The sequence below is a fragment of the Mauremys mutica genome, chromosome 13 (genome assembly GCF_020497125.1).
Source record: "Mauremys mutica isolate MM-2020 ecotype Southern chromosome 13, ASM2049712v1, whole genome shotgun sequence".
Taxonomy (NCBI): Eukaryota; Metazoa; Chordata; order Testudines; family Geoemydidae; genus Mauremys; species Mauremys mutica.
The window spans coordinates 3,361,713-3,386,971 of record NC_059084.1 but is presented as its reverse complement, the minus strand read 5'-3'; the positions used below and the strand labels follow the sequence as shown (position 1 = coordinate 3,386,971).

The 25,259-nt window shown below is 54.1% G+C and overlaps 1 protein-coding gene and 1 long non-coding RNA gene across 5 annotated transcripts; one reads left to right on the top strand and one right to left on the bottom strand.

The window, feature by feature from the left end:
- Positions 1-6,303: 6,303 nt before the first annotated feature.
- Positions 6,304-22,266, top strand: LOC123347987 (sodium-dependent lysophosphatidylcholine symporter 1-B-like). 2 transcript variants are annotated; one of them, XR_006573136.1, is made up of 14 exons: positions 6,304-6,503; positions 8,038-8,160; positions 8,512-8,636; positions 9,958-10,090; positions 10,983-11,061; positions 11,900-12,057; positions 12,177-12,267; positions 12,769-12,890; positions 13,949-14,032; positions 14,343-14,426; positions 16,463-16,575; positions 17,524-17,667; positions 18,178-18,293; positions 19,408-22,266. XR_006573136.1 is itself a non-coding variant. In XM_044985192.1 (14 exons), exons 1-14 carry the CDS (start codon positions 6,417-6,419, stop codon positions 19,436-19,438), a joined length of 1,551 nt encoding a protein of 516 aa, XP_044841127.1. In that variant the 5' UTR covers positions 6,311-6,416; the 3' UTR covers positions 19,439-22,266. The 2 variants fall into 2 exon arrangements, 1 of the variants encoding a protein (XP_044841127.1); XM_044985192.1 differs by having other exon boundaries at positions 6,311-6,503; positions 18,117-18,293.
- A 132-nt stretch (positions 22,267-22,398) lies between these two features.
- Positions 22,399-25,139, bottom strand: LOC123347989. Of its 3 annotated transcripts, none has more exons than XR_006573137.1 (3): positions 24,866-25,139; positions 23,927-24,006; positions 22,399-22,605 (listed from the first exon to the last, which is right to left on the bottom strand). It is a non-coding gene; the product is annotated as an uncharacterized LOC123347989 (long non-coding RNA). The 3 variants fall into 3 exon arrangements; XR_006573139.1 differs by having other exon boundaries at positions 22,399-22,569; XR_006573138.1 differs by having other exon boundaries at positions 22,399-22,555.
- Positions 25,140-25,259: the final 120 nt, after the last annotated feature.

The window sequence follows — 25,259 nt, the reverse complement described above, 5'->3', positions numbered from 1 at the left end:
TGAGGCTTATTGCTGGAGACAGAAACGTTAAAAATGCACCAGAGTGGATGAAAGTAGAAGGTGAAATGGGGCCGGAAAGCACACAATGGTTCTTGCAAGTGGGATGGCGAGTTGCCTTTTTTAACCTGTTATTGAGGGCCTTGCATGCTTCACGCTGAAATCCTTGCCTCTGCAACTCCTACTGCCGGGATGTCCATTAGTTAACACAGTCAGCTTTCTGAGGGCGAAAATGCCTTTTTCCTGCACTCCTGGGTGGATTCAGTGGGCTTCAGCTGTTCATGTTCTGCCGTTTTTCTGTGGGGGAAGCTAATCTGTGCCACACTTGATAAAACCGATGGAGAGTCAGACTCATGCTGCTGTCTCATTTCCTTTTTAAAAACACGTTTTCTCTTTCAGGGCCCGAGACACTAGATTGTTACTTATTTATTATTAAAGCAGCCAATTTCCTCTCTCCCTGCTCCCAGGCAGAGTTCTGCCTGCATGTCTCATGGCTTATAATGCACCCTGGCAAAAACTCACTTTCTCATGTTAGAATTTACACCTCTTGATTTCTGCCTATTTTTTGTGTGTGTATGTTTATGTGAGAGACCCCTTCATAGGTCTGCTGAGCTTTATTTGTAAAGAGTAAACACTGCTCTGTGTGTGTGTGTGTGAGTATTAGTAGGGGAGAGGGTACTGCTCAAAGTTTAATAACTCCGACTGTTCTGTTTGTGGTTGGCAGTCGTAGCTGTATAAATGTTCCCACTCCCCTGACAAGCATTCTCACTGCAGTGGCCGTCTCCTCCAAGAGGTGAGAAATCACAGGCCTCTCTCGTGCGCCGCCTCCTCCATATTTGGTTCATTGTTCCTCCTCCCTTTCTAATAACTGCACATTTTTCACATACTTGTGCAACTGAGGCCCAACCTCTGCCCCTCTCTGAGCAGGTTCGGCTCTTCCCCTATGTCCAGAACGCTTGTCCTTCCCCTTTGCAGTGCTATATGCTGCTTCCACCCCTGTTATTTCCACGTAAGGGTCTCCTTGGTGGTAGATGGCTTCACTACCCCGATGTGACCTGCTCTAAGGTTCCCTTTCAGTGGGCATTTTCTGTTTGGTTTAACATGGATGGACCTATAATCTCTTTTTAAGGATTTGATTTTAAAGTAGCAGGTCGTCATTGTTACCTTTTGGCTATAATCAGCCATATTTAGTTGAGGATTGTGACACTCTCCTGCTCACTAGGAAATGTCTGATCATAACACAGCACATCTCCAAGAACTAGAAACTGGCCTTCATGCTGCTGCCCGGCATTACACATTTAAATAGAACCTCTGAAAAACCAGAGTCCGCTCCCAGGATGCTCTCTTGAAGTTCAGTCTATTGCTGGTGACCTTTCGGCTTTTATAAAATAGAGCTGCTTCACAAGCTTCACCTCCCTTGCCTACTTGTCGTTGAATTCACGCCACCTTTGGAGTTAAGTTGCCATAGAAAACCAGCTCGGGGTGTGCACGCACGTAGTAAGTCACCTTAGGACACACGAGGCCTGATCCAAAGTCCACGGAAGTCAGTGGAAAGTGTCCTGTTAACTTCAGTAGGTTTTGGATCGAGCCCTTGAAACAAGCGCAGGCATGTTCATAGACGTCTGCAGCTGCGTGTGTGTTCACAGGCCGGTTGCACATTTGAAGGAATACAGAGCTCCGCTCCCCCTGCCCCTAAATGTAGATGCTTGTTTCTAGCGGTGAATGGGAAATGCCTAAAAATCAAGGGCCCAAATCTTATACATCTTAAACTACAGAGTTATGTTAAAACACAGTAATTTACCCTTGATTCTCTAGCAAAGAGCAGAGTTCAGAACTCTGGGTTTCCCTTCCCCCGTCTGGGTTCACGTTTATGGAAGCAGGGTCTGAATGAGCTCTCCCCTAATGTCTAGTGATGAGCTGGGGGAAGGAGGCTTAAGGAACAGACTGTATTTGCGTGAACACCCCTCCTCTACCTAGATGCAGAGCATGATGGAGCTGCTTTGCCAAAGTGATCAATTTTGGCTGGTGGTGGGTTACAAATCACTTCAGTATTGAGTGCAAAGGTAATGGAATATTATCCACTGTCTGAGCAAAGGGCAGCAGAACTGCACGTAGCCTGTCTTGATTGAGGGGCTCACCCTCAACTGATCCTCACTCACTAGGCAAGGGGCAGGCATGCCAAATCCCACGGAAAGGGGGAGAGGGTGGGGTTAAGTGCAACTGTGGGGCTTATTTCTGATCCTTAGTCCGTTCACGTCTCCGGGCGGAGTTCCTCTGGGCGGCGGCCGCTGGCTCCCTTGACGCCTTCGAGGAGCAGTGGGCGCTGCCCGGGGTTCTCTGCTCGGTGTCCCCGTCAGGCTCCCTTCTTATGACCCTTTGACCGCACTCCTGTCCCTGTTATTTCATTAGTTGTCCCCTACAATTAGTGGGTTTCTGAGGTCCTGTAGATCCTCCCCTTAGGCTGGGGGGGGGATCCGTTAGCATGGGGCGGGCTTCCGCCCGCCCCGTTTCCCGGAAACCCAATAGATACATGGTGGTGTGAGCTCTGCCTAAGGAGTCCTAGGTACCATTTGAGCCTCTCTGTCCACTGTGTAAAGACAGAGCTGACTGGATTCCACTGAGAGTCCTTGTTTTCAGCTCGAGTGATCACTGAACCAATCGGTGACACCCGGGTGCTGAGCCTGAGCCCTGGTTGCTGTGAAAGAGACTGCACAGCCTGCACTCAGTGCGGTTCCCCACTACCTGCCGAAATCTCTGCACGCTGAAATTGCTGAGAGCTGGGGTAAGCGGCGGAACCTCGAGTGTGACGTCCCACGGTAGGGACAGCCCAGTTGTAATGAGGGCTGCAGCAGCTGAGGTGTTGTGTGATGCCTCACTCCCTCACCACCTCCGAACTCTGGGTCTTCACTGACCAAGGACAGCGACTGTGAGCCCGGGGCAGTGGAGGGAGAGGGCAGTGGGCTGTCGAAGGAACATTTGTTGGACTTTCAGACCGCAAGGTGAGAAACCGGGGCAAAGGACACCGCCCAAGGCACTCTGGGAGGAGGCTGCTCTTGATGTTTTTGAATGATGGTTGTGGTGTTTCCCCAGATGAATTCTCGCTTCCTTTGCCCTTTGTATTAAGTTTTCTTCGCTGTGCACAGATTCAGTGCTTGCGAGAGGGGAAGTATTGCGCCCGGGGGTGGTTAACTTTCGCAGATTACTGGGTGATGGCCCACGCTGGCTCCGTTTTGTATTAAGAGGAACCCTGTGAGACAGACCCAGCCCTTCTTCCTGCCAGCTCCGCCGGGCAGAACGGTTACATTTATAAGCAACTCAAGCCATGTAAGGAGGCACTTAAATGATGATTCTGGGCAAAACCATGGTAGTCAATAGGAGTTGTTGCATGAGTAAAGGCTGCAGGATCGGGCCCTTTTCAAGAGCTGCTCTCTAGACCCCGGTTTCTGTATGTCTGAATGGAGAGCCGAGCGACTGAAAAGCTTTTCAACTCTTTGTAACTGGAATCAGATATTCAGCACTGTGCACGTACAAACACATTCGTTTGTGTTGCTTGTCGTTGTAGCAACCAAACACCCATGTAGCTGTCAAATTGAATGTACATGTGCAATTGCAATAATTATGCATGTAAATGAGACCTGGACTAGCCCATGTACAATTGGGAAGAGCCGGGCCTTTCCAGTCACACCTCTGTGTGGAGGAGCAGGGATTTCAAACTGGCATTTTTACCCTGGATTAAGCCCTTCAGTTTACGTGAAGAAGGAAAAAAGCCCTGAAGTTAACTGGCTAATGCTAAGGGTTGAACTGTGATTCTTGTTCTCACTCAGGTAAATAATGTATATGCCAAAACTTATGGCAGTAAATTTATGTAAAAGCATTAAATCAGTCTTGGAGCTGGTGCAATGTGCTTTCTCTAATCTTCGACACCAGCTGCCCAGAGCCTGACACACACAGCACCTGCACTTCCATTCCCCTTTCTCCTCACCTCCAGCCATGACCACTCGCACATTCATCTCACAAACTCCATTAAGGCGTCTGCTGCAGCTCTGTGAAGATATTGCTGTTGCCTATCTTTGGCAGGGCAGGGAGGAATCTGCCTTCTTGGGGCTGGTAGATGTAATTTATCCAAAGGCTGGGTTCGCTGCAAAGAAATTCCAGGGCTGAAGACGTTTCGATTGGCAGGATTCCTCCGCAGTAACCAGCCCCTCTACTTTGCTGCAACCGAAGAAAAGCTGCTTAATTAGCTCTGTTTGGAACTCCTTCAGGAGCACATTCCTTAGCCATGAGCTGCCTTGAAACTTGTTGGGATGGATCACTCATTAATTGCACTGTTCTGTTCGTTCCCTCTGAAGCACCTGGCACTTGCCTCTGCTGGAAGACAGGCTACAGGGCTAGCTGGACCATTGGTCTGAACCAGTCTGGCCGTTCTTGCGTTCCCTGTGCTTCAAGAGCTGGTTCTGGCAGCTTCTGGGGTTTGGTGCATGGCATTGTTAATCGCCCGCAGCCCTGAGAGATCCCAGTAGCCCAGGGTATGAAGGTGTAATGGCAGAAGAAGGTTGGTGCCATTTCTTAAAATTGCTCACCCTGGCACAGCCCCTCAAGCCTGAGCGGGTTGCAAACATGACCTCCTGGGTCTGCATTACCTCTAGTGACCTCTGGCCTAGGCTTGCTGCGGGTGTGAGTGGGGATACACCGAAAGGCCTTAGCAGGACCTGAATGGAGTAATAGCAAAGCTTTCCTCTACTGAAGGGAATTGTGGGGCATTAGCCAGGCAGCGATGGACATAGCTGTGCTGCAGGCTTAATAGCACCTACACCAGTGGTCCCCAACCTTTTCTGGGTGGCAGGCACCGGACAACGAGCCACCAAGGACCATGGCTGGCGGACAAGCATCCGCCAAAATGTTGTCAAGAAGCGGCAACGTCAAGAAGCGTCGCCACCAAAAATCAGCAGCATTTAGGCGGCGACGCCTCTTGATGACGCCGCTTTTCGGCAGCATTTCGGCGGCAACGCCTCTTGATGATGCTTTTCGGCAGACGCTTGTCCACCGGCCAGTACACGGGCGCACATAGATGCTCCGGCGGGTGCCCTGGCGCCTTTGGGCACCGCATTGGGGACCACTGACCTACACAAACTCCATTTTTATCATGTGTACGGAAAAGGCAGCCTGCTGCACCCAGAAACCGCAGGAGAGTCAGAGGGGACAAGCACTAAGGGCCTGACTGCCAAAGGCTGTTTTGTGCCTCTCCATCTCATGCAGTGTGCGCCTGGGGGGAGTTGCGGGTTGCAGGCAGGCGCACAATGGTGTATTTGAAAAATCTGGCCCCTGGTGGATTTTTGTTTGGGATTCACAGTCTTTCCCTCCCTGCTGCTAGGTATAATAAAACTGCCTTCGGGGTGCTGGTGGGAGTCAGAGGTGGCTGCAACTGCTTCGGCTGTGGTACCGTATGAGTAATGTCTGTGATCCAGGACGTGAGTAACAGGGTGATGAAAAGACGTGCTTGTGAGTCAGTCACGGCGCTGTTATTCGCGGAGCCTGGTGCCTCAGCCTGCAAAATCTCCAGATTTAGTAAATTAGCCCAAGCTGGAGGGGACTGGAAAGGGCTGATGATGATCCCTCACCTGTCAGTTCTACAGCAGGGTTCCTCAACCCCTGCGGCGCCAGGATGCTTCTGAGGGGCAGTGGTGGCTCCTGTCCCCCAGGGCTGGCTGAGCTCACCCCCTTGCTCCAGGCACTGAAGCCACCAGGGTCCCAGCACCACTCAGCTTTGGCCCAGCCGCCATGACGACGGGAGTCTGGGTAGGCTGAACGTGAGCCGCTGCAACCCCATGAGCCAGATCATGACTCCACTCCCCCAGGTTTGGTCCAGATAGGAGAGTCGGGGGGGTAAACCTGAGCAGCGCCTCAAGCTGGGAGCTTGCAGCACCTGGAGTGGAGAGCCGAGTCCAGGCACCCCGCTGCACAGGCAGTGCCACTGTGGGGTGGGTGCTGGGCAGGACCCAACCCTCTCCCCGGCTGCAGGACCCCCCGGGCCCCCACCCCCAGACTATTTCCTGGGCCGTGACAGCCGATAAACATTGACACATGAGTCCTGGGCCCCCAAAGGCTGAGAACCGCTGACCTCCAGCCCCCCAGCCACTCGCTGGGAGCTGCCTCCAGGACCGGCCTGTTTCAGTGCAAACCCTCCTCCCCCTACCCAGGGCAGCGTGGGACCCGAGCCAGGAGTCTCCCCCCTGCCGCTCACTAGGCTCCTCCCCGAGGTGTGTGTGGTCAGTTTCGGTTCTGCCTCTGCCCACTGATAAGGCAGCTCAGCCCCTGCCTGGGCCGGGCTCTCCCGTTCCTCTCGGGGGCTGCTGGGGGTTGTTTTCCCCACCCAGGAGCGAGGCTCCCTTGCCTGCAAGGGAGGCAGCGTGTTTGTAAACATGCTTCCAGACAGGCCGGGCCGTGCGCCGCTGCCCGGGTTAACCCACGCGGGAGGCAGCGCTGCGGCGAGTTCGAGCCACGGCGAGGTAAGAGCAGCGGGCTCCGGGCTTGGGGCCAGACCCTCACAGCCCGGTGCAATCTCGGGGAGCCAGGGGGGATTTTAAGGGCCTCGGTGGTTTTTATGACTCAGCCTGAGAACACCCTGGGTAAGGGAAGCGTTTATACTGGGTAGCGGATGGCACTGAGCTGTGCAGACGTTCACATATCCCGAGTCGCGGGAGGGTTAATATATTTTGGTGGCTCAACTTACACGCTTTTGACCTGCCCCTAGCAGCTCTGCGCAGGGCTGGGACAGGGGCTCCCAGCAAGGCGAGGTGGGACAGAGTGTTTAGCATAAGTAGTTAGCACCTGTTGTAAGGCGGCACTCAAGGAAGAGGTGACCTGTCAACACCTCTGCTGGGGGCCCCGAAAAGATGGGGAGGGAAGCACAAGGGGAAGAGACACTTTTACAAAGCCAAGAGATTTTAAAAACGGAGCTGCACTGGAAACTGTTAATTAAACAATTCAGCACTCCCTGCACTGCATGCACGCCAGCCCTGGTAGCTGTGGGCTTGTGCATGAGAGCCGGAAAGTGAAACTGTCTATAAACACAAGGGAATCCCACTTCACGAGATCCTAGATCTTTGCTGCCAGCTCTGAAAATGAATACATCTGTCTGCACCTAGCTGAATGATGGACTCTGTCATCAGCCCGTCTCCTTTCCCCTAAAATGTTCCCCTGCTGCACCTTCTCCCCGATCTATAAAAACTCAGTGGACTCTGGACTCTATTCTGTCCCTGGATCAGCAGCAGTGATGCTGTGTGAAATTCACACTTATGTGTTATCATGAAGCCTCAGCGGAAAAGGAAGAGCAAAAGGGTGTTATCTGAACAGATCAGTGATTAACTGGTGCTTTAGGGCTAGATTCTGAGTGTGGTGCAGTGGAAATGTGGTGTTTTTCGCAGACATACACCAGGGTACATGAGAGGAGAACGAAGCCATTGGTGTCTGTAACTTGGGAGATTCATGTCCACAAAGTACCAAAGCAGCGGATCCCAACAGCATGCAGTCAAGGCAGAAGCTCACCTAACAATAGTCCCACCTGGGTGCACACGGGACAAGGAGTGAAAACGTACAGGCTGGGAAGAGCAGGAATGGAAGTTGCATTAGTGTCTCGGACTCCTAGCAGAGTTGGGCATCTAGCCAACTAAACGCTGATCCAGAAAAGTCCATCTAGCAGGAACGTGCCCGGACGCTGCACAGGCCACTGCACACATGGGTCGTTGCTCCCTGCTAGGCCGGAGCGTGGTGGGCGGGCTGCAGTCACATACTCAGGCCTGGAAGGAAGAAAGAGGAGAGCCTCATGTCACACCAATTCCTGGGGCTGCATCAGATTGTGGAGTCCTCAGCCCAAGTGACAGCTGCAGTGGCAGGGATCATGGGTAGGGGAAAGCTGAGGCTCTGGGCAGGGCTGGGAGGATATCCAGGGATGGGAAGAGCGTCGGCAGAGAGCAGGGTCGCTCCCATCTTGGGCGCATGTCAGTTTGCAGCGAGTGGGGCTCATTTGTGTCTTGGTTCCAGATGCAGCCGGCCCCACTGCCGTTCTACAGGAAGCTCTGTTACGCCATAGGGGGTGCTCCCTACCAAATGACAGGAAATGCCCTCGGGTTCTTCCTCCAGATCTTCCTACTGGACGTTGTGCAAGTGAGCGGCCGCTGTCTCGCTGGATGGTGGGGCTCGGAAGCAGAGCGACTCCGTACCGGAGTGTGCATGTGTGGGGCAGCCTGGGTGAAAGTGGGTCTTGCAGCTTGTTCTTAGAAAAAGACCTTGATGGTGCCCCACAGCTTCAAGTGCTCTGATTTCATCAGGAGCCTTAGCTCCAAAGAGCTGCAGGAGGAGGGTGTGGGGGGGGGGGGGAGGTTTCCATGTCATTCCAGTTCCCAGAAAGATAGCCTGGAATTCTGCCCAGAGCCGAGTCATTCGGACTCTTTCCACCTTTGGCTGGGCTCTTGTTCACGTTCGCGCTGTGGCCTGATCCAGCCGTTTCTCTCCCAGCTGGAACCGTTCCACTCCTCTCTGATCCTCTTCCTCGGGCGAGCCTGGGACGCAGTTACCGACCCCGCTGTCGGCTTCCTGGTCAGCAGGAGCCCCCGGAGGAGGCTTGGCAAGCTGATCCCGTGGTGAGCGCTGGGGGCTGAGGCAGAGCGGGCGTCGATTTGGCTTTGGCTCTGCGCTTAGGACGGGCAGTTTGAAAGGGGGGAGCGCTGACAGGAATCGCTCAGCTCGGAACAGTTGCAGTTTCTGCAGGATTCACTAACTAGTCAAGGTGACTGGAGGTTTGCTCCCCAGTGGCTCTCACCTGCGTTCCGTGGAGCCCTCCAGACAATCCGCTGAGCTGTGGGAGGGGACAACTCTCCCCTGGAGTGAGCAGCACAGTAAATACACAGAGGATTGCGGCTCTAATATTTAACCCCTGACCTTGCAGTTGGGTCCCGGTGGCTGGACCCCTGTCCCCAGGGATCCCACTGCTGGCTCAGAGCCTCGAATATTCGAGCCGGCGCTGTGATAAGCAGATCTGGGGCCAGCGGGGTTCTGCTGCTGCCTGTCTGTTTTTTCCTTGCTTTGAGCAAAGCTCCCTCCCCTGCGCACCCTGGGCCTGCAGAGGGCTGCCCCACCTTTCTAATCACCCACAACAGAACAGCCCTATCCCGCTCACTCCATCCCCCCTTCCTCTGCTGCTCGCTCTCCCCCACCCTCACTCACCTCCACCGGGCTGGGACAGGGGGTTGGGGTGTAGGAGGGGGGTGAGGGTTCCAGCTGGGGATGCGGGCTCTGGGGTGGGGTCAGGGATGTGGGGTGTGTGGGGGGCTCGGCTGGGGCAGGGGTTTGGGGTGGGAGGGATGGGCTCTGGGCTGGGGGTGTGGGGTCCAGGTGGGGCCAGAAATGAGGGGTTCAGGGTGCATGAGAGGGCTCCGGGCTGGGGCAGGATGTTGCGGTGGGGGGCGGGTGAGGACCCTGGCTGGCCCCTAGGCGCATGGGCGGCCAGGGAGGCTCAGTGCACTGGTCTTGTGCCTGCAGGCACCGTCCGCAGCTCCCATTGGTCGCAGTTCCCAGCCAGTGGGAGCTGTGGAGCCGGCACTAGGGGCGGGGCAGCATGCGGAGCCTCCCTGGCTGCCCATGTGCTGAGAGGCCACAAGGACCTGGCAGCTGCTTCTGGGAGCCGCATGGAGCTAGGGCAGACAGGGAGTCTGCCTTAGCCCCGGGCCCCACTGCGCTGCCAACTGGACTTTTAACAGCCCGGTCAGTGGTGCCGACCGGAGCCGCCAGGGTCCCCTTTTGACTGGGCGTTCCGGTTGAAAAACGGACACCTGGCAACCCTAATCTTGCAGCGGATGACCTGTGGCATGGCGAGCAGCAAAGGAGGCCAGTGCATGAGGCAGGAATAAACCCGACTCGCACTTTGCTTCAGTGCTTGTGTCAAATCATCTCTTGCCCCTGCAGGATTGTCTCCTCCACGCCGTTCGGGGTGGTCTTCTACTGCCTGGTCTGGTCCACCCCCTCGCACGCCATGCCTGTCTCCCTCAAGTTCCTTTGGTACCTGACCATGTACTGCTTCTTCCAGACAAGCATGAGTGTAAGGACACAGTGCCTGCGGCTAAGCATGCCCGGAGCCGTCTTCACCTTGCTGCAGAGAACAGGCTAGGCAGGCCGCTTGTCCTGTTTTAAGCTGGACCATCCTGTTTCTAAATGGTTTGTCCCCTGCCTGGGACTGACACAAAGCCGGATGTGTTTGTTTCCCATATCACAGATGAGGGATGCCATTCTGGAGCACGCTGTGTGTGCGAGGTCATGCCAGCAGGGGTGGAGTGGCATGTTCTTCAAAATGGCACGTTCTGGGGGCGTGAGCTCGCACGGAGTGTGCATGCAAGGTCACGCGAGCAGGGGCTGGGTCACCCAGGAATGCCAGGCGCCTGCCACTGCCTGCAAGTACCAGAATCTCTGCTATGCTGGGGGTGCCCGAGTGGCCCTTCGAGAACAGGAACTCAACCTGTAGGGGAGCTCACAGCAACTCCAGTGCCAAACTCTCCCAGCAGGGGGTGCTGTAGGGAACGCTAAAAGACCACTGGCTCTGGGCAGAGCTCACAGCTGCTCTGGCCCCAGACTTTCCCAGCAGGGGGCGCTGTAGGGCATGGTAGAGGGTAACTGGTTCTGGTGGAGGTCAGTCTGTAGGGTGGGGTGGAGCTCACAGTTCTTCCCATCCCAGCTATTCCCAGCAGGGGGCGCTGTAGGGCATGGTATCTGGTTGGTCATATAGTGCCATCGTGAACCAGGGCACTAGTTTTAGTTTTCACATCTGTTCTCTGTGGTGGTAGCTCCTGCAAGGGGCTCACGTCACCAGAGGTGTTCCCGGGAGGGGAGGGGGGTGTCTGCCCCAAGAGGGTGGGATGTGAGAGACAGGGGATCCCAGGATCAGACAGAGGAGAAGCAGCTGAGTTGTCTGGTATCTGAGCTGTTTTTCTCCCCAGTGCTATCATGTGCCATATTCCTCCCTGACCATGTTTCTGGGAGGGAATCAGCGAGACCGGGACTCGGCCACTGCCTACAGTAAGTGTCTGTGCCCGGATGCAGGGTTTCCTTCACGGTCCCAGGCCGGTGTGTCCTTCCAGTGTGTGACTTCTCACTCCAGGCCAGAGGGGTGTTGTCTCTGAATCTGGGTTTGTAATAGGGTCACGCCGGGTGTGAATTTGACCTGATACGTTATAAAATGGAGAAAAAAAAATCCCCTACTTGGGATCCCCATGTTATTGTAGCTAAACAATAACTGGGCTGCAGTGTTAACCAGGGACGCCCTGATGGCTTGGATCTCACTCTCAGGGCACGTGGCATCCCTAGAAGAAGTTCTTCGTTTGTTAAATCAGCCCACCCACGGCGCAGGCAATATCACAGGGCACGGGGTGTGGTTATCCTGAACACACACAGGCCTGGGGCTGGTTCCTGTAAAAAGTCTCTGCGTAGAAGCGTTTATTAGACAAACAACTCCCATGGGGAACCAGGACCAGCTCCTAGCCCCTCAGTTCCCAAAATGTAGGCCCTCTACCACTGGAGTGAAGGGGGAAATTTTAGAGCAGGCAGAAACAGTAGATCTCTTATCTGCTTTGTGAGCAGCCACCAGAGGGCAGTCTTACCCTTTCAGTAGGATGACCAGATGTCCTGATTTTATAGGGACAGTCCCGATTTTTGGGTCCTTTTCTTATATAGGTTCCTATTACCCCCCTCCTGATTTTTCACATTTGCTGTCTGGTCACCCTACCTTTCGGGCACACAAAGCCAATACGTTAGTTTGCAAGGCACATGCTGGCCTCCCTTTCCCTAGGGGATCTGCTCTGAGGCTCAGGCCGCAAGGCTGACTGACCCCTCTCCCATCTGTCCTGGCTCTTGGCAGGAATGGGGGTGGAGGTGTTCAGCACGCTGGTCGGCTCGGGTATCCAGGGGCAGATAGTCGGCGGGTACCACGCCAGCATGATGAAAAGCTGCAGCGTGCTCAATGGGACTCTGTACAACAGCACCTCCGCGGGGCTCAGCGACACCTTGGAGAACACAGTAAGCACCTGGCCGTCTGCTCCCTGCCCCGCTGCAGAGCTCGGGGTGGGAGAGCGCCGTCTGTGCTCCCTGCAGCCAGCGCCTAGGTTGTGACGGCTGCCTCGGCTCTTGTCTTCCAGCGCAGGGCGTACGTGATCGCCTCCGTGGTCCTGGGCTCGCTCTACTGCATGGCCTGCCTGATTCTCTTCCTCGGAGTGAAGGAGCAGCCTGGTTAGGTCCCTCCTCTGGCTCCTCTTGTGATGGTTGGGAGGTGCCCTGTGGCCGCGGCTCTGGGGGATGGGTGCAAGTCCTGCGGGGGAGGGAGTTGGGACTCTGCCGGCTGGGCGGGCTGTCGGGAGACACCGTGCCTGGCCTGTGGGTGGGACGGAGGCAGGTCGAGGGGCATGGGGCATGCTTCAGTCTCACGATTTTCACCAGCCTGCGATGTCGTGGGAGCTGGTGGCTTGTTGCTTTCCAGCCTCCTCCACCATCCAGTTTGCAGCGGCTCTGCGGAGGCTGCTGCCCTCGGCTGGGAAGGCAGCAGGAAACACGAGACCGCGGGACGGCAAGGCCGGCCAGCACCCCGGTCAGGCTGGGGGCCGGGCCGAGCATGGCGAAGGCCTCGTCAGTGGCGAGGCGGCCTGGGCTGGTGTTTGCGGCTCTGGGCTTGAACACGAACCGTGGGGTGGGGCTGGGGGTGACTCTGCAGCAGTTCCCCTCTCACCCCTGCAGGGCCCCTCAGTCCCTTGGGAAGGACCCAGCTGCCCTTCTGTCACAGCCTGCGGATAATCCTGGGACACCTGCCCTACGCCTGGCTGCTGGGTGGCTTCCTCTTCATGTCCCTGGCCTTCCAGGTACGATGGCGGCCCCGGCCGGCGTGGAGAGAGGGGTGACGGCAGCGCGGGCGGCAGCTGGGCTCTTCCCGCACGGCCTGGGGCAGAAGTATCTGAAGAAGGAGGAGAAGCAGGTCACCGAGGTGTAGGGGGATGGAGGGGGACCGGCAGCTTGAAACACACGAGCTGTGGGGGAAGAGGCAAGGCGGGACCTGCACAGACTCCTGGGGCTTTCACCACCCGTGGGACAGGCTGTGCCCTGCCCCTGGCTCCACCTTTCCCATCCCTGCCCACCAAGACAATCCCCCATTGCAGCTGCCCCTGCTGTGGGACTGTGGTGATGAGACCCCCGAGGGCGTCAATAGGCCAGGAGAGCTCCTGGGCAGAGCCTTTAACTCTAGGGTGCGGGTTCAAATCCATCTCAGGTCTGCAGTGAGTGAGAGGTGTTCCCGCGAGACACTGTTAGGTGGCCTCTTGGTCATCACGAGTCCCGTATTCTCCGTCACATTCCCCAAGGATGAGTGTTGGTATCCTAGGAACCACCTCACCTACCTCTAGCCGGCAGCCTCGGCAGAGAGACCAAGGAGTGAATGGGCAAAGAGAGTGAACACCCCCTGATTGTGGGGAGGGTCTATCCAGGGCACATTGGCAGGTGCTAGGGGGGCGTTTGCTCCCATGATGTGCCTGCTCCATGAGCAAAGAGAGAATTTGGGTCCATGGGGCGGCTGGTCTGACTCGTTTCACCAGCACAGAACTCACAGGAGCTTTTATGGCTTTAAAATTAAAATAAAATGAAACCGCCCCCGGGAGGCGGTGGGAGATGAAGGCCTGGTGATACGAAGTGCAGGCTGGGACTGGCTGAGAACTGCGTTCCACAGGTGGGTTCTGAGACCCCTGGAGAAATGGATGGGGGGTCAGTGTATGCGAGTGGGGGGCAGGCGGAACAGGCATCTCCAGCCAGCTGGTGAGGAGCAGCAAAGAACCCCCTGACCTCCCAGCTTGCTACGCTGCAGGCTCCTTCGGGGCTGGAGAGCAGGCCCAGGAGCTAAGCGCTGAGCGTCTGTATGTTCCCTTCCCAGATCGCTCAGGGGATCTTTGCCTTTTTCTGCACACACGCTGCTGGGCTGGCTGGGAGGTTCCAGCATCTGATGCTCATCATGCTGGTACGTCTACACAGCGGAACCCGTCTCCCCTCACGGCCCCTCGCTGATGCCAATGGTGCCCCATAGTGTACTCAAGGGAGGGGTCAAACCCCCACCTATCCAGGGCCCCTCCCACTCTTTCACCTCGCATGACAGAGGTTGATCTGAAGCCTCCAGGGAAAGGGGGTAACGGTGCCCAAGGCCGGTCTGATGGATTTCGGTATCTTTGCTGCCCGTGGCCCCCGTGCCATAACATGGATGTCTCTGGGGGGTGCTCCGAGGGGCCTGGAAGGCCTTGCTGAGTCTCCCGCTGTGGCTCTGTCTCCCCCAGGTCGTGGCTTCGCTCTCCATTCCCTTCTGGCAGTGGTTCCTGGTGCGTTTTGGGAAAAAACCCGCCGTGTTCGTGGGCCTATCGGTGAGTTTCCTTTGGCCTCTGGCTTTACATCGATATTTAAACTGAAATTCCTACAGCACTTCTGCCCTGCACCCCGCAGCGCCTCCTTCTGGAAGAGGCTGGGACTGGGCACCCTGCCCCCCGTCAGCCCTCCTACCCTGCTCCCTACAGCTCCTGCTGCTGGGAGGGGCTGGCACTGGAGTAACTGAAAGCCCCTCCCCAGCCCACCTGTGCCGTTCCTTGCAGGGACCCCTGCTGCATGTGGCCCCCACCGGGGTAGCGATGAGCGTGTCCATAAGCAGTTCTGCCCCATTCCCTGGAGTGTCTCCTGCCAAACAGAGCTGGCACTGGTGCCTCTGTGAGCCCCTCCTCTTTAGGGCCCCTCCACCCCCCCGCTGTGGAACACATGCCCATGGGGAAGGCGAAAGTCTGACCCAGCGCCCTTCCACGAGACTCCCCAGCAAACACCCCAGCGCAGCCACCTCCAGGACGCGGCGGGCTCGCTGGCACCAGCACCGCCCCGGAGGGCTGGCTGAAAATGGCACCGGGCTGAAAGGCCTCCTGGGCTAATCACACAGGCTCAGCTCGGTGCAGGGAGAGCAGAGAACGTGCAGCATGGAGATGCCCTGTCTGCTCTGCTGCGATCCCTCTGCTACGCACGCTCAGCTTTGTGTAAAACCGATCGGCCACAGCCCGGGCAGGGACCAGTATAGCGACTGCAGCATGATTCCCTTCCCCTCCCCCATACTGCCCTGGAGTCTCACAGGGCTGTTTGTTCGGTGTCCTTAATACCCAGGGAGAGTAAGAAGAGGTGATTAATGCTTTGCATTCCCCTAGAGCAGTGGTGGGCAGCCCGTGGCCCATGAGCCAGCCCTTCCCTGCAGCCCGCAGCGCCCATTGGCCGGGAACGGCGAACCGTGGCCACTGGGAGCTGTGGGTGGCCGTGCCTGTGGACAGTCAATGTAAACAAACTGTCTTGCGCCCGCCAGCGGATTACCCTGATGGGCCACGTGTGACCCACCTCCCTAGAGCCTTCCACCCCTCAGGTTAATTAACTTGTCCTCCTGCTAGCCCATGCAACGGGTACAGCTAAGGCGCAGGGAGGTGAAGGAATGGACGTGGGGCTGTGCAGGGACTTTTCCCAGGGAGGTCAGGGTTTGCTGAGGACACCCCAAACCTCACAAGATCAAGCCCTAGGGGTCTGTGTCCACACCTGCAGTCAGTGTCAGTGGGAGCTGGGATGCTCCCTTAGGGCTGCATCTACTGTGCTAAGCTCTGCTCAAAGCCTGGCCCCCATTGTGGGTGCTCACCTCTAGGGGCCACGTTTACAAAGGGACTCAGGTACCTGACGATGCAGACAGGCACCTAATGAGATTTTATAAAAGCACCTAGGCAGGTTAGGTGCCTAACTCCCATTGACAGTCATGAGAGTCAGGCGCCCAACCTGCTTAGGTGCTTTTGTAAAATCCCACTGGGGTGCCTATCTGCATCTTTAGGCACCTAAATCCCTTTGTAAATCTGGATCTAGGTGACTCACCCAAGGTTATCTAGTGAGAATGGCAGAGCCGGAACCCAGGAATCCAGACTCCCAGTTTGACCATGGCACCATGCTCCCTTCTACGCTAGAATCGTATTTGATTTCTGCTCCTCTGGGGGTTCCTATGGCACTCATGAGTTCTAGTAATTAATGCAGCATTATGTTATCACCTGTCGAGCTCCGTCCGTGCTCTCAGGGGGCTGCACAGAACACAGGAAGGAGACATGCAGTCCCTGCCCCGAGGAGCTTCCATAGAGTATTAGACCACAGAGGGGGCACCGAAATATCAGAAATAGTCTCATGTCCAAGCATTGATGCAGAGCTGCTACTGGACTTGCAGGCCTCTGATGCAGGCAGCTCTGGTGGGAGAAGTGAGGTTTAGTCCATAGTAGGTATTTGTGAGCCGAGGAGGCATTTGCATGGAGACAGCGGGGAGCATGGTCTTTGGGTCCTGGGGCGTGAGAGCCACACACATGCAGAGCAAAGGGAGCATAAGCACTTTTCTCTCTCTCTGCTGTAGTTAATTATCCCTGCCCTCATCGTTATCACGGTAGTGAGTCACAACTTCCTGGTCTTCGTCTTCATGGTGGTATTAGCGGGATGCAGCATGGCTGTCCTCTACTTGTTACCCTGGTGAGTGGAGCGGTTCGCCAAGCCACGGCTGGGGCTGCTCGTTCCTGGACGGTTAAAGAGCTAGGTTGGTAGGAGGAACAAACTGGGTACGTCTTCAGTACCCGCCATATTGGCGGGTAGCAATCGATTTCTCGGGGATCGATATATCACGTCTCATCTAGAAGCGATATATTGATCCCCGAACACGCTCATGTCGACTCCATAACTCCACCAACCCGAATGGCGGTAGCGGAGTCGACATGGGGAGCCGCGGACATCGATCCCGCGCCGTGAGGACGGTAGGTAATTCGATATAAGATACTTCGACTTCAGCTAGGTTATTCACGTAGCTGAAGTTGCGTATCTTATATCGATTTTCCCCCGTAGTGTAGACCTACCCACTGAGTGCAGGGGAGGGAGAGTTTGTTGGGAAGCCTGGTTGATAAAGGCCTAGACGTGGTTGCGTTCATCTGCGTGGCCAAATTCCAGAGCAAAGGGGGATGGGCACATTTGTCATGGGGGTGAGTGGCATTAGACAGAGAGGTTTGTGTGTCACTGAGTGATTGTACAGCACCGGCATTGCGTCAGTCTGCGAACAGTGTAAACGCCGAGTTAGCTGCACGCATGTGGCCCTGCTTTCATTTTGCAAAACACTTACCTTCTCTCCTGTACTGCCTCCTGCAAAATAGCATCCAAGGCCCAATGTCCAGACTCATGCAAATATGTGCACAGATTTGCATGCCTAATTTGCACATGCAGGTAGAGCAATTGCTCAGCTTAGGCACATAAGTGCACATGCAGTCTTGAAAACCTGGGTCCTACTATGTTTTTTCCCCAAATCATAGTCCAAAGCTTTGGCCAGTGCTGGAGGGCTGCAGTGTCAAAACCCGGCAATGCTAACAGGAGAGAACCAGGGCAGGCGGCAGTGTTGTGTTTGACTAGCACCTTTACCAGGCTGTTCATCCCCAGGTCCATGCTACCAGACGCGGTGGATGATTTCAGGCTGAAGAACCCGAACCATCTAAACCTGGAAGCTTTTTTCTACTCGTTCTATGTTTTCTTCAACAAGTTTGCAGGAGGACTCTCCTTGGGGATATCAACAATGAGCCTACAGTAGGCCTCAAAATCTACTTTCTATTTATCACTGGGTTCACAGGTACCCCGTGGGAGAGGCTGGAACAGGAACAGCTGGCCAGCATTCTACACCATTCCCCACAGCACCTCCTGCTGGGGGTGGCTGGAACTGGACTAGCTGGGAGCTCCCCAGGGCCAGCATTCTACACCATTCCCCACAGCACCTCCTGCTGGAGGTGGCTGGAACTGGACTAGCTGGCAGTGTCCTATGGCCAGCTCTCCGATGCCATTCCCCACAGCACTTCCTGCTCAGCAAACCTGCGAGTGAAGTCGCGGTTTGCTCCTTTCCAGTTCTCTGCCGTGACTGTGGTGTGTGCAAGCTTTGCCATTGCCAGCACTCTGCCCAGGGGCTCCTGTTTCTAGGGGAAACGAAGGCCAGTGTTTCCATGGCTGAAAGCTGGTGCTTTTTTTATTGTGCTTCTCTTCAGTTTTGCAGGTTACAGAGCCAGTGACTGCACACACAACCCCTCTGTCATCCTCACGCTGCAGATACTCATGGCCCCTGTCCCAATAACCCTGCTGCTCATTGCCATGGCCATATTCTGCTTCTACCCCATCGATGAGGAGAGGAGGAAACAGATGAGGGTGGAGATGGAGGCAGCTGGGTAAGTGCAGTGCCCTCTGAGGAGAATTTACCGTGTTCTGCAGTTCTTTGGTTCGAGCCTCCATGCTAGAACTGCCTAATACGCCAAGCACAGGTCTCCATCACAAAGGAGATGGCTGACTTGGAGGGACTCCCCAGCATGAGTATATTATAGCCACTCTGCTGTGGAATTCAACTCAGATCTCAATCCACACTCAATGGCAACCAGCCAGCAAATCCTTCTACACCTTTTCCTAGTTAGGAGAGGCTGGGACTGGGAGAGCGGGGAGCTCCCCTATAGTCTCCTCTCCTACACCACTCCCCGTAGTGATTCCTGCTATGGAGCCGGGAGTACTGTCTTTATTCAGGCCAGGTCAACACTACCGCTTACTTGGGTAGAATTTACGCCACCCATGGGGTGTGCATAAGCCACCCACCAGAACGACGTAAGTTACACTGACCTAATGCTGGTGTGGACAGGACTGTGGCAGTGGGGGAGCTTCTCCTACTGACATAGCTACCGCCTCACCTGGAGGCAGATTTATGATGACAACGGGAGAGCTCTTGCCCGTCAGCATACAGCATCTTCACCAGACACACGACAGTGGTGCAGCTATGCCGATGTAGTGCCTCTAGTGTAGCCCTCAGGCTTTTTCCAGCACACTGGGGTTTTTAAAGTTCTTTATACAATGCTATGCCACCAGTTCCAGGGTCTGCTGCAGGATGTCAGCTTGGGGGCCCCCTGAATTGGGAAGCTTCAGGAGGTGTAACATGGCTGGCCAGCAGTGATGGCTCCGTCAGATGTCTCCTCTGCACCCTGTACATTGAGATGGGGATGACCAGAACAATACCCCCCCATTTGCTAGCAGGCAGTGCTGCCTCAAGAACAATTGGAGATATGGGTCCTGAAATGTGTCTCTGAGCTTGAGTGATTGTCACCTCTGCTCCCTTTTGTCCCCTGCCTAGATGTTTGGGGAGAAAAGGAGAATTTGCCAGGAAATAAACCCGTTTATGGCCAGGGGGCTCCATGTTGATGCAGTGGGACTGGGTCTGGGACCAAGCACTGCATCCTCCCTCTCACTCTTTAATGTGGATTTTAAGTTGGACTTCATATTCATTTCTGTTCTTTTTAACAGTCATTGGGTAAAGAATGAAAACCCAGGGTAAACTAAACCTTGAGCCACTGCCGGGAAATTCACTTGGAAAGAATCCAGTATTGCTCCATGGCCACGAGGATGCATCAGTGTAATTTAAAGGCTCAGCTGCCTGTTGTTGCTGATTTTCCCCATCACAAAGGACACAGCTCTGCTCACTGCCTTTCCCTGCGCCAGCCCAGCCCTGCAGTGCTTCTGCAGTGAGGCCTGCAGAGCTGGCGTGACCCCACAGCACTGCGTTCTGCATGGCTTAGCTTTTGCTTTTCTGGCTGCTCTGGCACACTCAAAACAGGACCACAGGGTGGGGGGGATGTGGGGAGAAAAGAGAGAGTTTCTCTTTGGAAGATCAGGATCATTAGTATCGAGAGCTAAGTTTTGGAGGAAATAAAATTTTTTGGAAGGGTATTGTATGCATAATATATTTCTAGGTCATCAAACTGGCAAGATGAAGTCTCCTGCACTGTACTAACCCACCCCTCTCATTAGGAACAAAGGAATTGTCACACCAGAACAGACAGATGGTCCAGCTCATCCAGGATCCTATCTCTGATAGTGGAATGGTCAATGCTGGCTGCTCAGAGGAAGCCCTTAATGATCCTGACTGAATAATACTGTACCTGTGAGGAGATGAGGGAGGAAGGGTCCTTTTGACCCCATTTGGTGATCAGTTCCTGCCTTGCAGCATGAAGATTTACTTCTATCAGGTTCCTAGGTAAAGGTAGGCAGGACTAGTGGCAAGAGCTTGGGATCCCAAAACTGAAGCCAGGGATCAGAGTCAATAGTCAAGCCGAGGGTCTAGCCATAGTCAGAAATCATGTCCAGGGTCAATACCAGGCATCGGGGTCTGTGTTGGGTTTCCAGGGGTTGATTAGGAGTCAGAATCAAAGTCAGAGCAAGGTCAGTGCCAGGAGTTCAGAAGTACAGTAGCTAGTTAGGAATCCACATTGTTGCCTGGACACTTCCTAGTACGCCCCATGGGCGTCTCTATGGTCAAAGAACCAATCAGGGATCACTAGACCACTTGTCAGTCAGATCACCTGAGGTGGAATTTCCTCTGCAGGTTGTAGGTCACAGGGAGTGGCCCAGGTGAGTGTAGGGATGTTGGTTGCCTTGTAGCCCTGCGCAGGCCTGGGATTACAACCTCCCCCATGCAGAGCAGCTGACTCACTGTTCTCCAACCAGAACGCCAAGCCAAAGAGAACTGCTGAATTCAGCCACTTGGAACTGTGGGTTAGATACAGTGTAGGTAGTCACTCTGACATGCTGTAACATGGGTACCAGGTCTGAGGTATTACTGCTGGTTAGTGACAGGGCTGAAGGAAGCATGGTAGATGTAGGCTGTGAGGCTTGGGAGGTGTAAGGAAAAGTGCTTCACTGCCTGTTGTCAATGGCTAAGCACCTGCCTTCATCATCTACCAGAGAAAGCTACAGTATTTTGATCACCTGCTGGCATGATGCTGTTCCCGGAGAGTAGCCAGTAGGATGATCCTAGTTCACCTTGTTTCCCAGAGGCTTGGTCCCCTGTGTTTTTAAAGACAGAATCTATTAATCTACGGAAAGATACCAAAGTTCAAGTGTAGAAACTCAAAAGAGAAGCACATGCCCAAAAGGAGAAGTATACACACCACACGACCTCTAGTATCACTATTTCCAAAACCAACCATGGTTCCCTGCCTTGGGTTCATTAGCAGGCAGTTCAGCTAGTTATCAATCAGATGAATTTTTCTGTGAAAGGGGTCGCAGGAATGGACTAAGCTACCTGCAATCTTGCTTTCTTAGGGGTTTATTGCAAGGTCTGCCCTGTGCCTGCCATCTGCAGGGGTGTCAAATTCACTCAATGGAAACAGCTGAATTGCACTTTTAATAGTTTCTAGAACAGCTCTACAAAATCAGCATCTTGTACAACCTTCAGCACACTCCAAATCTCCCACTGCACAAAGATCAAGGGTTGGCTCTGGCCCTCTGTAGTGACTAAACTTTCAGTAAGTAAAATTTCATTGCCTTTGGCATCATGTATTAGCTTGTTATTTTTCAGGCCAGTGCTATTTCTGCCTTTTCTTTAAACCAGTGGTTCTCAACCCACAAGCGGCCCAATCAGCACACTGCTGCGGCTCATGTGACATCTTCAGGGCCATACAGGTAGAATATATATATATGTAGTGTGGACGCAGCCCCCATAACACACAGAGAGCTGCATATGAGGCCCACAATGAGAACCACTGCTTTAAACATTTGAGCTTGCAGCTACCCAATCTGCACACACAATGGCAGTATTTGTGCAGATTAGCCCCCAGTTTTGCACCCACTTTATTTGAAAATCTGGTCCTTAGAGTGGCATCACGAGGCTTAAGAGTTAACCACACTTCGCAGTGAATGGGGAAGATCCCATCTCAGAGCTGTAGCAGGATGTCTGCAGATAGCCTGGCAGGAAAGCAACATTATATCAGTTACACGCAGATCACATTTACTTTGTCACCAGGGCCAGAAATGTAATTCAGGAAGGCTGGTCTGGGAGTTTTGAACCTAGTGGGCTATGGCCCATTGCTTCCCATTCAACATTGTTGTCTATGTATTTTGATGGCCTTTGTGTGCCAAGAAATGAAACATGATTAGTTCTCATGCTAAAAGCCATATGGTTGATAAGAACTGTGTTCAGACGCATTTGCAATTGCTATATCGCACCATTCAGGTTGGGAAGGATGTGTATTGTGCTGCACCATCCTTTCAGGTGGATTTGTATTTGTAGATTTGTATTTTCTGATGTCAGTATTTTTCAACTGTTTTTTTAATTATAAACTCAAAGGCAGATTTTTAAAAGTATTAAACCAGTGCAAACATGAATGTTTTCTCCCCTTGGCATTTCTTGCTTTGCAAGCAGGAGAAGGCCTCCCTTCACAGCTCTCCCTGCATATCAGCCAGCTTGGTGGGGAATTGTTCAAGGAGAATCAGCTTGTTTTGCAGGTTGTAAAGTTTCACCATGAACTGAGATACTAGAAGCTGACACCTCATTCTGTTCCCTGCTGAGTGCAGACCTCACCGTGGTGTCACCAAGGCTGACCACTGAGGTCTTCCAGCTCATCTCTCTGTCTCAGGCAGCCCTTGCTATACGTCCTTCCCCATTAAGAAAGTTCTGTTAAAGAGATCCTGGAAATCATATGGGCATTGCAGGTGTCCAGTCCACTGTTCAGTAAGGAGCAAGACGAGAACACCAAGCTCAAGGGGTGACCGACTAACTCACCAAGCCTTCCACAACAGTTAATGGGGAACCACGGACCTAACGTAGCTCTTTATTTTTCTTCTGAGCTTTATGTCTTGAACCAGTATTTTCTAACATAGCCTTGTGGTGGAATGTACACGCCTTCACATGCAGTCTGACAGGGAAGGAAGGGATTATGGCAGGGCTGGGAGGTGACTGGGCATACTTGAAACTGGCTACAGCTATAAAGAGACCTGTCTCTCAGCTGGGAGGAGCTCTAGTTAGGGGTAAGATGTTTCTCCAGAGAGCACAGCAGAGATGCTGACAAAGTGTTTGGCCAGAAGAGCAGTTGGATCCAAGAAAGTAAAGGAGGCCCTTTGTTAGAGCTTAGACTGTATGTGGGGAAGGTTAACTGAGCAAAGCCATTTTCCTGGGGCTCAGTGTTTGAGCTGGAAGAAGCTAGTTCTGATACTTCTAGGAGCCACTAAACACCTTTGCTGTGTCCTGACCCAGCAGGGTAGATGGGACATGGAGAGCTTCTGAGAAAAGTGACTGAGCAGTCTGCTGTGAGGCCAGAGTGGTGCCGAGAGCTCTGAGGGGCGCCTGAGGAAGTGTAGAGTAATCGCTGGCTGGAGTTATTGACAAACTTCACTTCTGCCAGTACACTGTGATGGAAACCGGGGGCGTGAGCAGATGCCATTTTACTTTTCTAAGGATAATCTGTGGTACATTGGTGGCACCAGTCTTCGCCAGGCACTTATTAACACGCTACTGATGATGCTATTACATGAGATATAATCTCGCCTACTACTAGCGATCACATCTTGTGTAATGGATCATCTCTACCTTGGGTGCTTAGGGCTATAGTCAACTGACTGGGCAAAATACCGGTTCATTTTTAATTGCTGCCTAAAGGACTTGCGGGAGTTAGCACCACTACAGCTCCACTAGGGAGGAAGGATCACCCTGTGGTTAAACATCAGGTGATCTGGACCATTGCTATTCTACAGGTTACTTATGTGACCTCTCTGTGGCATGGTTTCACCAGCTGACAACAAAGATGGTAACACTTCCTACCTCATAGGGAAGCTGGGCAGTTAAAATGACTAAAGTGTGCAAAGTGCTCATATTCTTAAGTGATGAGCATCATGAAAATACTTATAAATAAACAGAGCTGTGTCTTCCCTTCCCACATCCTCACTCCCATTTACCAATGTGGGGAAGGTGAACACTACAGATTTCCAGAGCAGATTGCTGCGGTCCCCTTCAACAGAGATAATAATCAGCAGTTAGATGAGCACGCACCTTCCTATTTCCATCTTGGATTTGGGATTATCACTTTTCTCTGCTGGCACCAGTCTGGTGGAAGTGGGAGAGACATCAATCTGGCAAATAATAGAACAGGAGTGTGTGAATTGAAATATTTCTACAGTTAAGAACAAAGCAAACCAGGAATGTTGGAGTTTGAATATTTTGCTTTCTGAAAGATTTGAGCAATGAATTTCAATTAAAAACCTGTGTTCCAGCCTCTTATCTATTATGTTACGCATCTCCGCTTGTCTCGCATTTTAATGCCACCCGCTGAAAGTGTTTGCTTTTTTAACGTGCTTCCCTGTCCGTGAAGCATCCCTGCTCACTTAGCAAAAGTCAAATTCCTCCACTTCAGCTGAGGAAATAAGATGTCTAACTAGAAATAATCCTCTTCAATGCAAAGCCGCTCCTGGGTCCTGAAGAGATTTTCGGATAAAACAGTTGCTCAGGTAATGGGGGGAAGCGCCCTTGAATGTATTGTTCAAAGTCTGAGGGCTTCTCTACAGGTGGAGCTACAGCCCTGATGCAGCGGCTCTGGTGTTTTAATGAAGATGCAACTACTTCTCCTGTAGTGTCCACCTCCCCGAGAGGTGGTAGCTCTGGCGGCAAGAGAACCTTGCCTGTGACATAGCGCTGTCCCCTGGGGCGGGGCGCGTGTAGGGCGATCAGACGGGCGGCGATTAGGGGCTATGTTTTAGACAGGTAACTATCCCCTCCCCCCGAAGAAACCCCTGTGCTGATGTTTCCCACGTGCTCGCTGTCAGCCCAAGTCTGGGGGCTGGATTTTCACCCCCGCCCCGAGCGATGGCGTTACCCCGCTACAGGGAGGCCGGGCCTGTCTGGCTTCAGTGCAGCCCCGCAGCTGCCAGGGGCCGAGCCCCAGCCCGACAAGCGCCGGGAGGCGAGCTCACGGGGCTCTAGGGACAGTCTTACCCGCCTGCTCGCTGCAGCGAGCCCGGCCTGGGGCCAAAGGGGCGCGGATCGCTACCGCGATGCCCCCAAGCCCCAGCTCCTGGAGTCAGGTGACTGCAGCGCCCCGGTTTCTAGCCTAGGGTCTCTTTCCTCCTCCCCTGACTGCAGGGGGCGGGGGGGAGCCGCTGGGCTCCAGGCCGGCGGGCGGCAGCGGCTCCGCTCAGGGGCGCCCGGTTCCCATGGCAACGATCCCGGCGCGCCCTGTGGGGCCAAGATGGCCGCCCTGCGGCGGCCCGACACGGCTCCGCGCGCAGGGGAGCGAGGGGGTGGGGGGGACTTCACGCAAGATGGCCGCCGCCTCCGCGCAGGGCGGGGCCTCTCTAGGCGGCGAGCTCTCTATGGCGGCGGCGGCGTG

Excerpts from the sequence above, each read along its gene's own strand:
- LOC123347987 (XM_044985192.1), top strand. The coding sequence starts at position 6,417 with ATGCTTCCAGACAGGCCGGGCCGTGCGCCGCTGCCCGGGTTAACCCAC. Across the intron at positions 8,637-9,957 it reads CTTGGCAAGCTGATCCCGTG|GATTGTCTCCTCCACGCCGT; the intron begins GTGAGCGCTGGG and ends TTGCCCCTGCAG. Across the intron at positions 14,033-14,342 it reads ATCTGATGCTCATCATGCTG|GTCGTGGCTTCGCTCTCCAT; the intron begins GTACGTCTACAC and ends TGTCTCCCCCAG.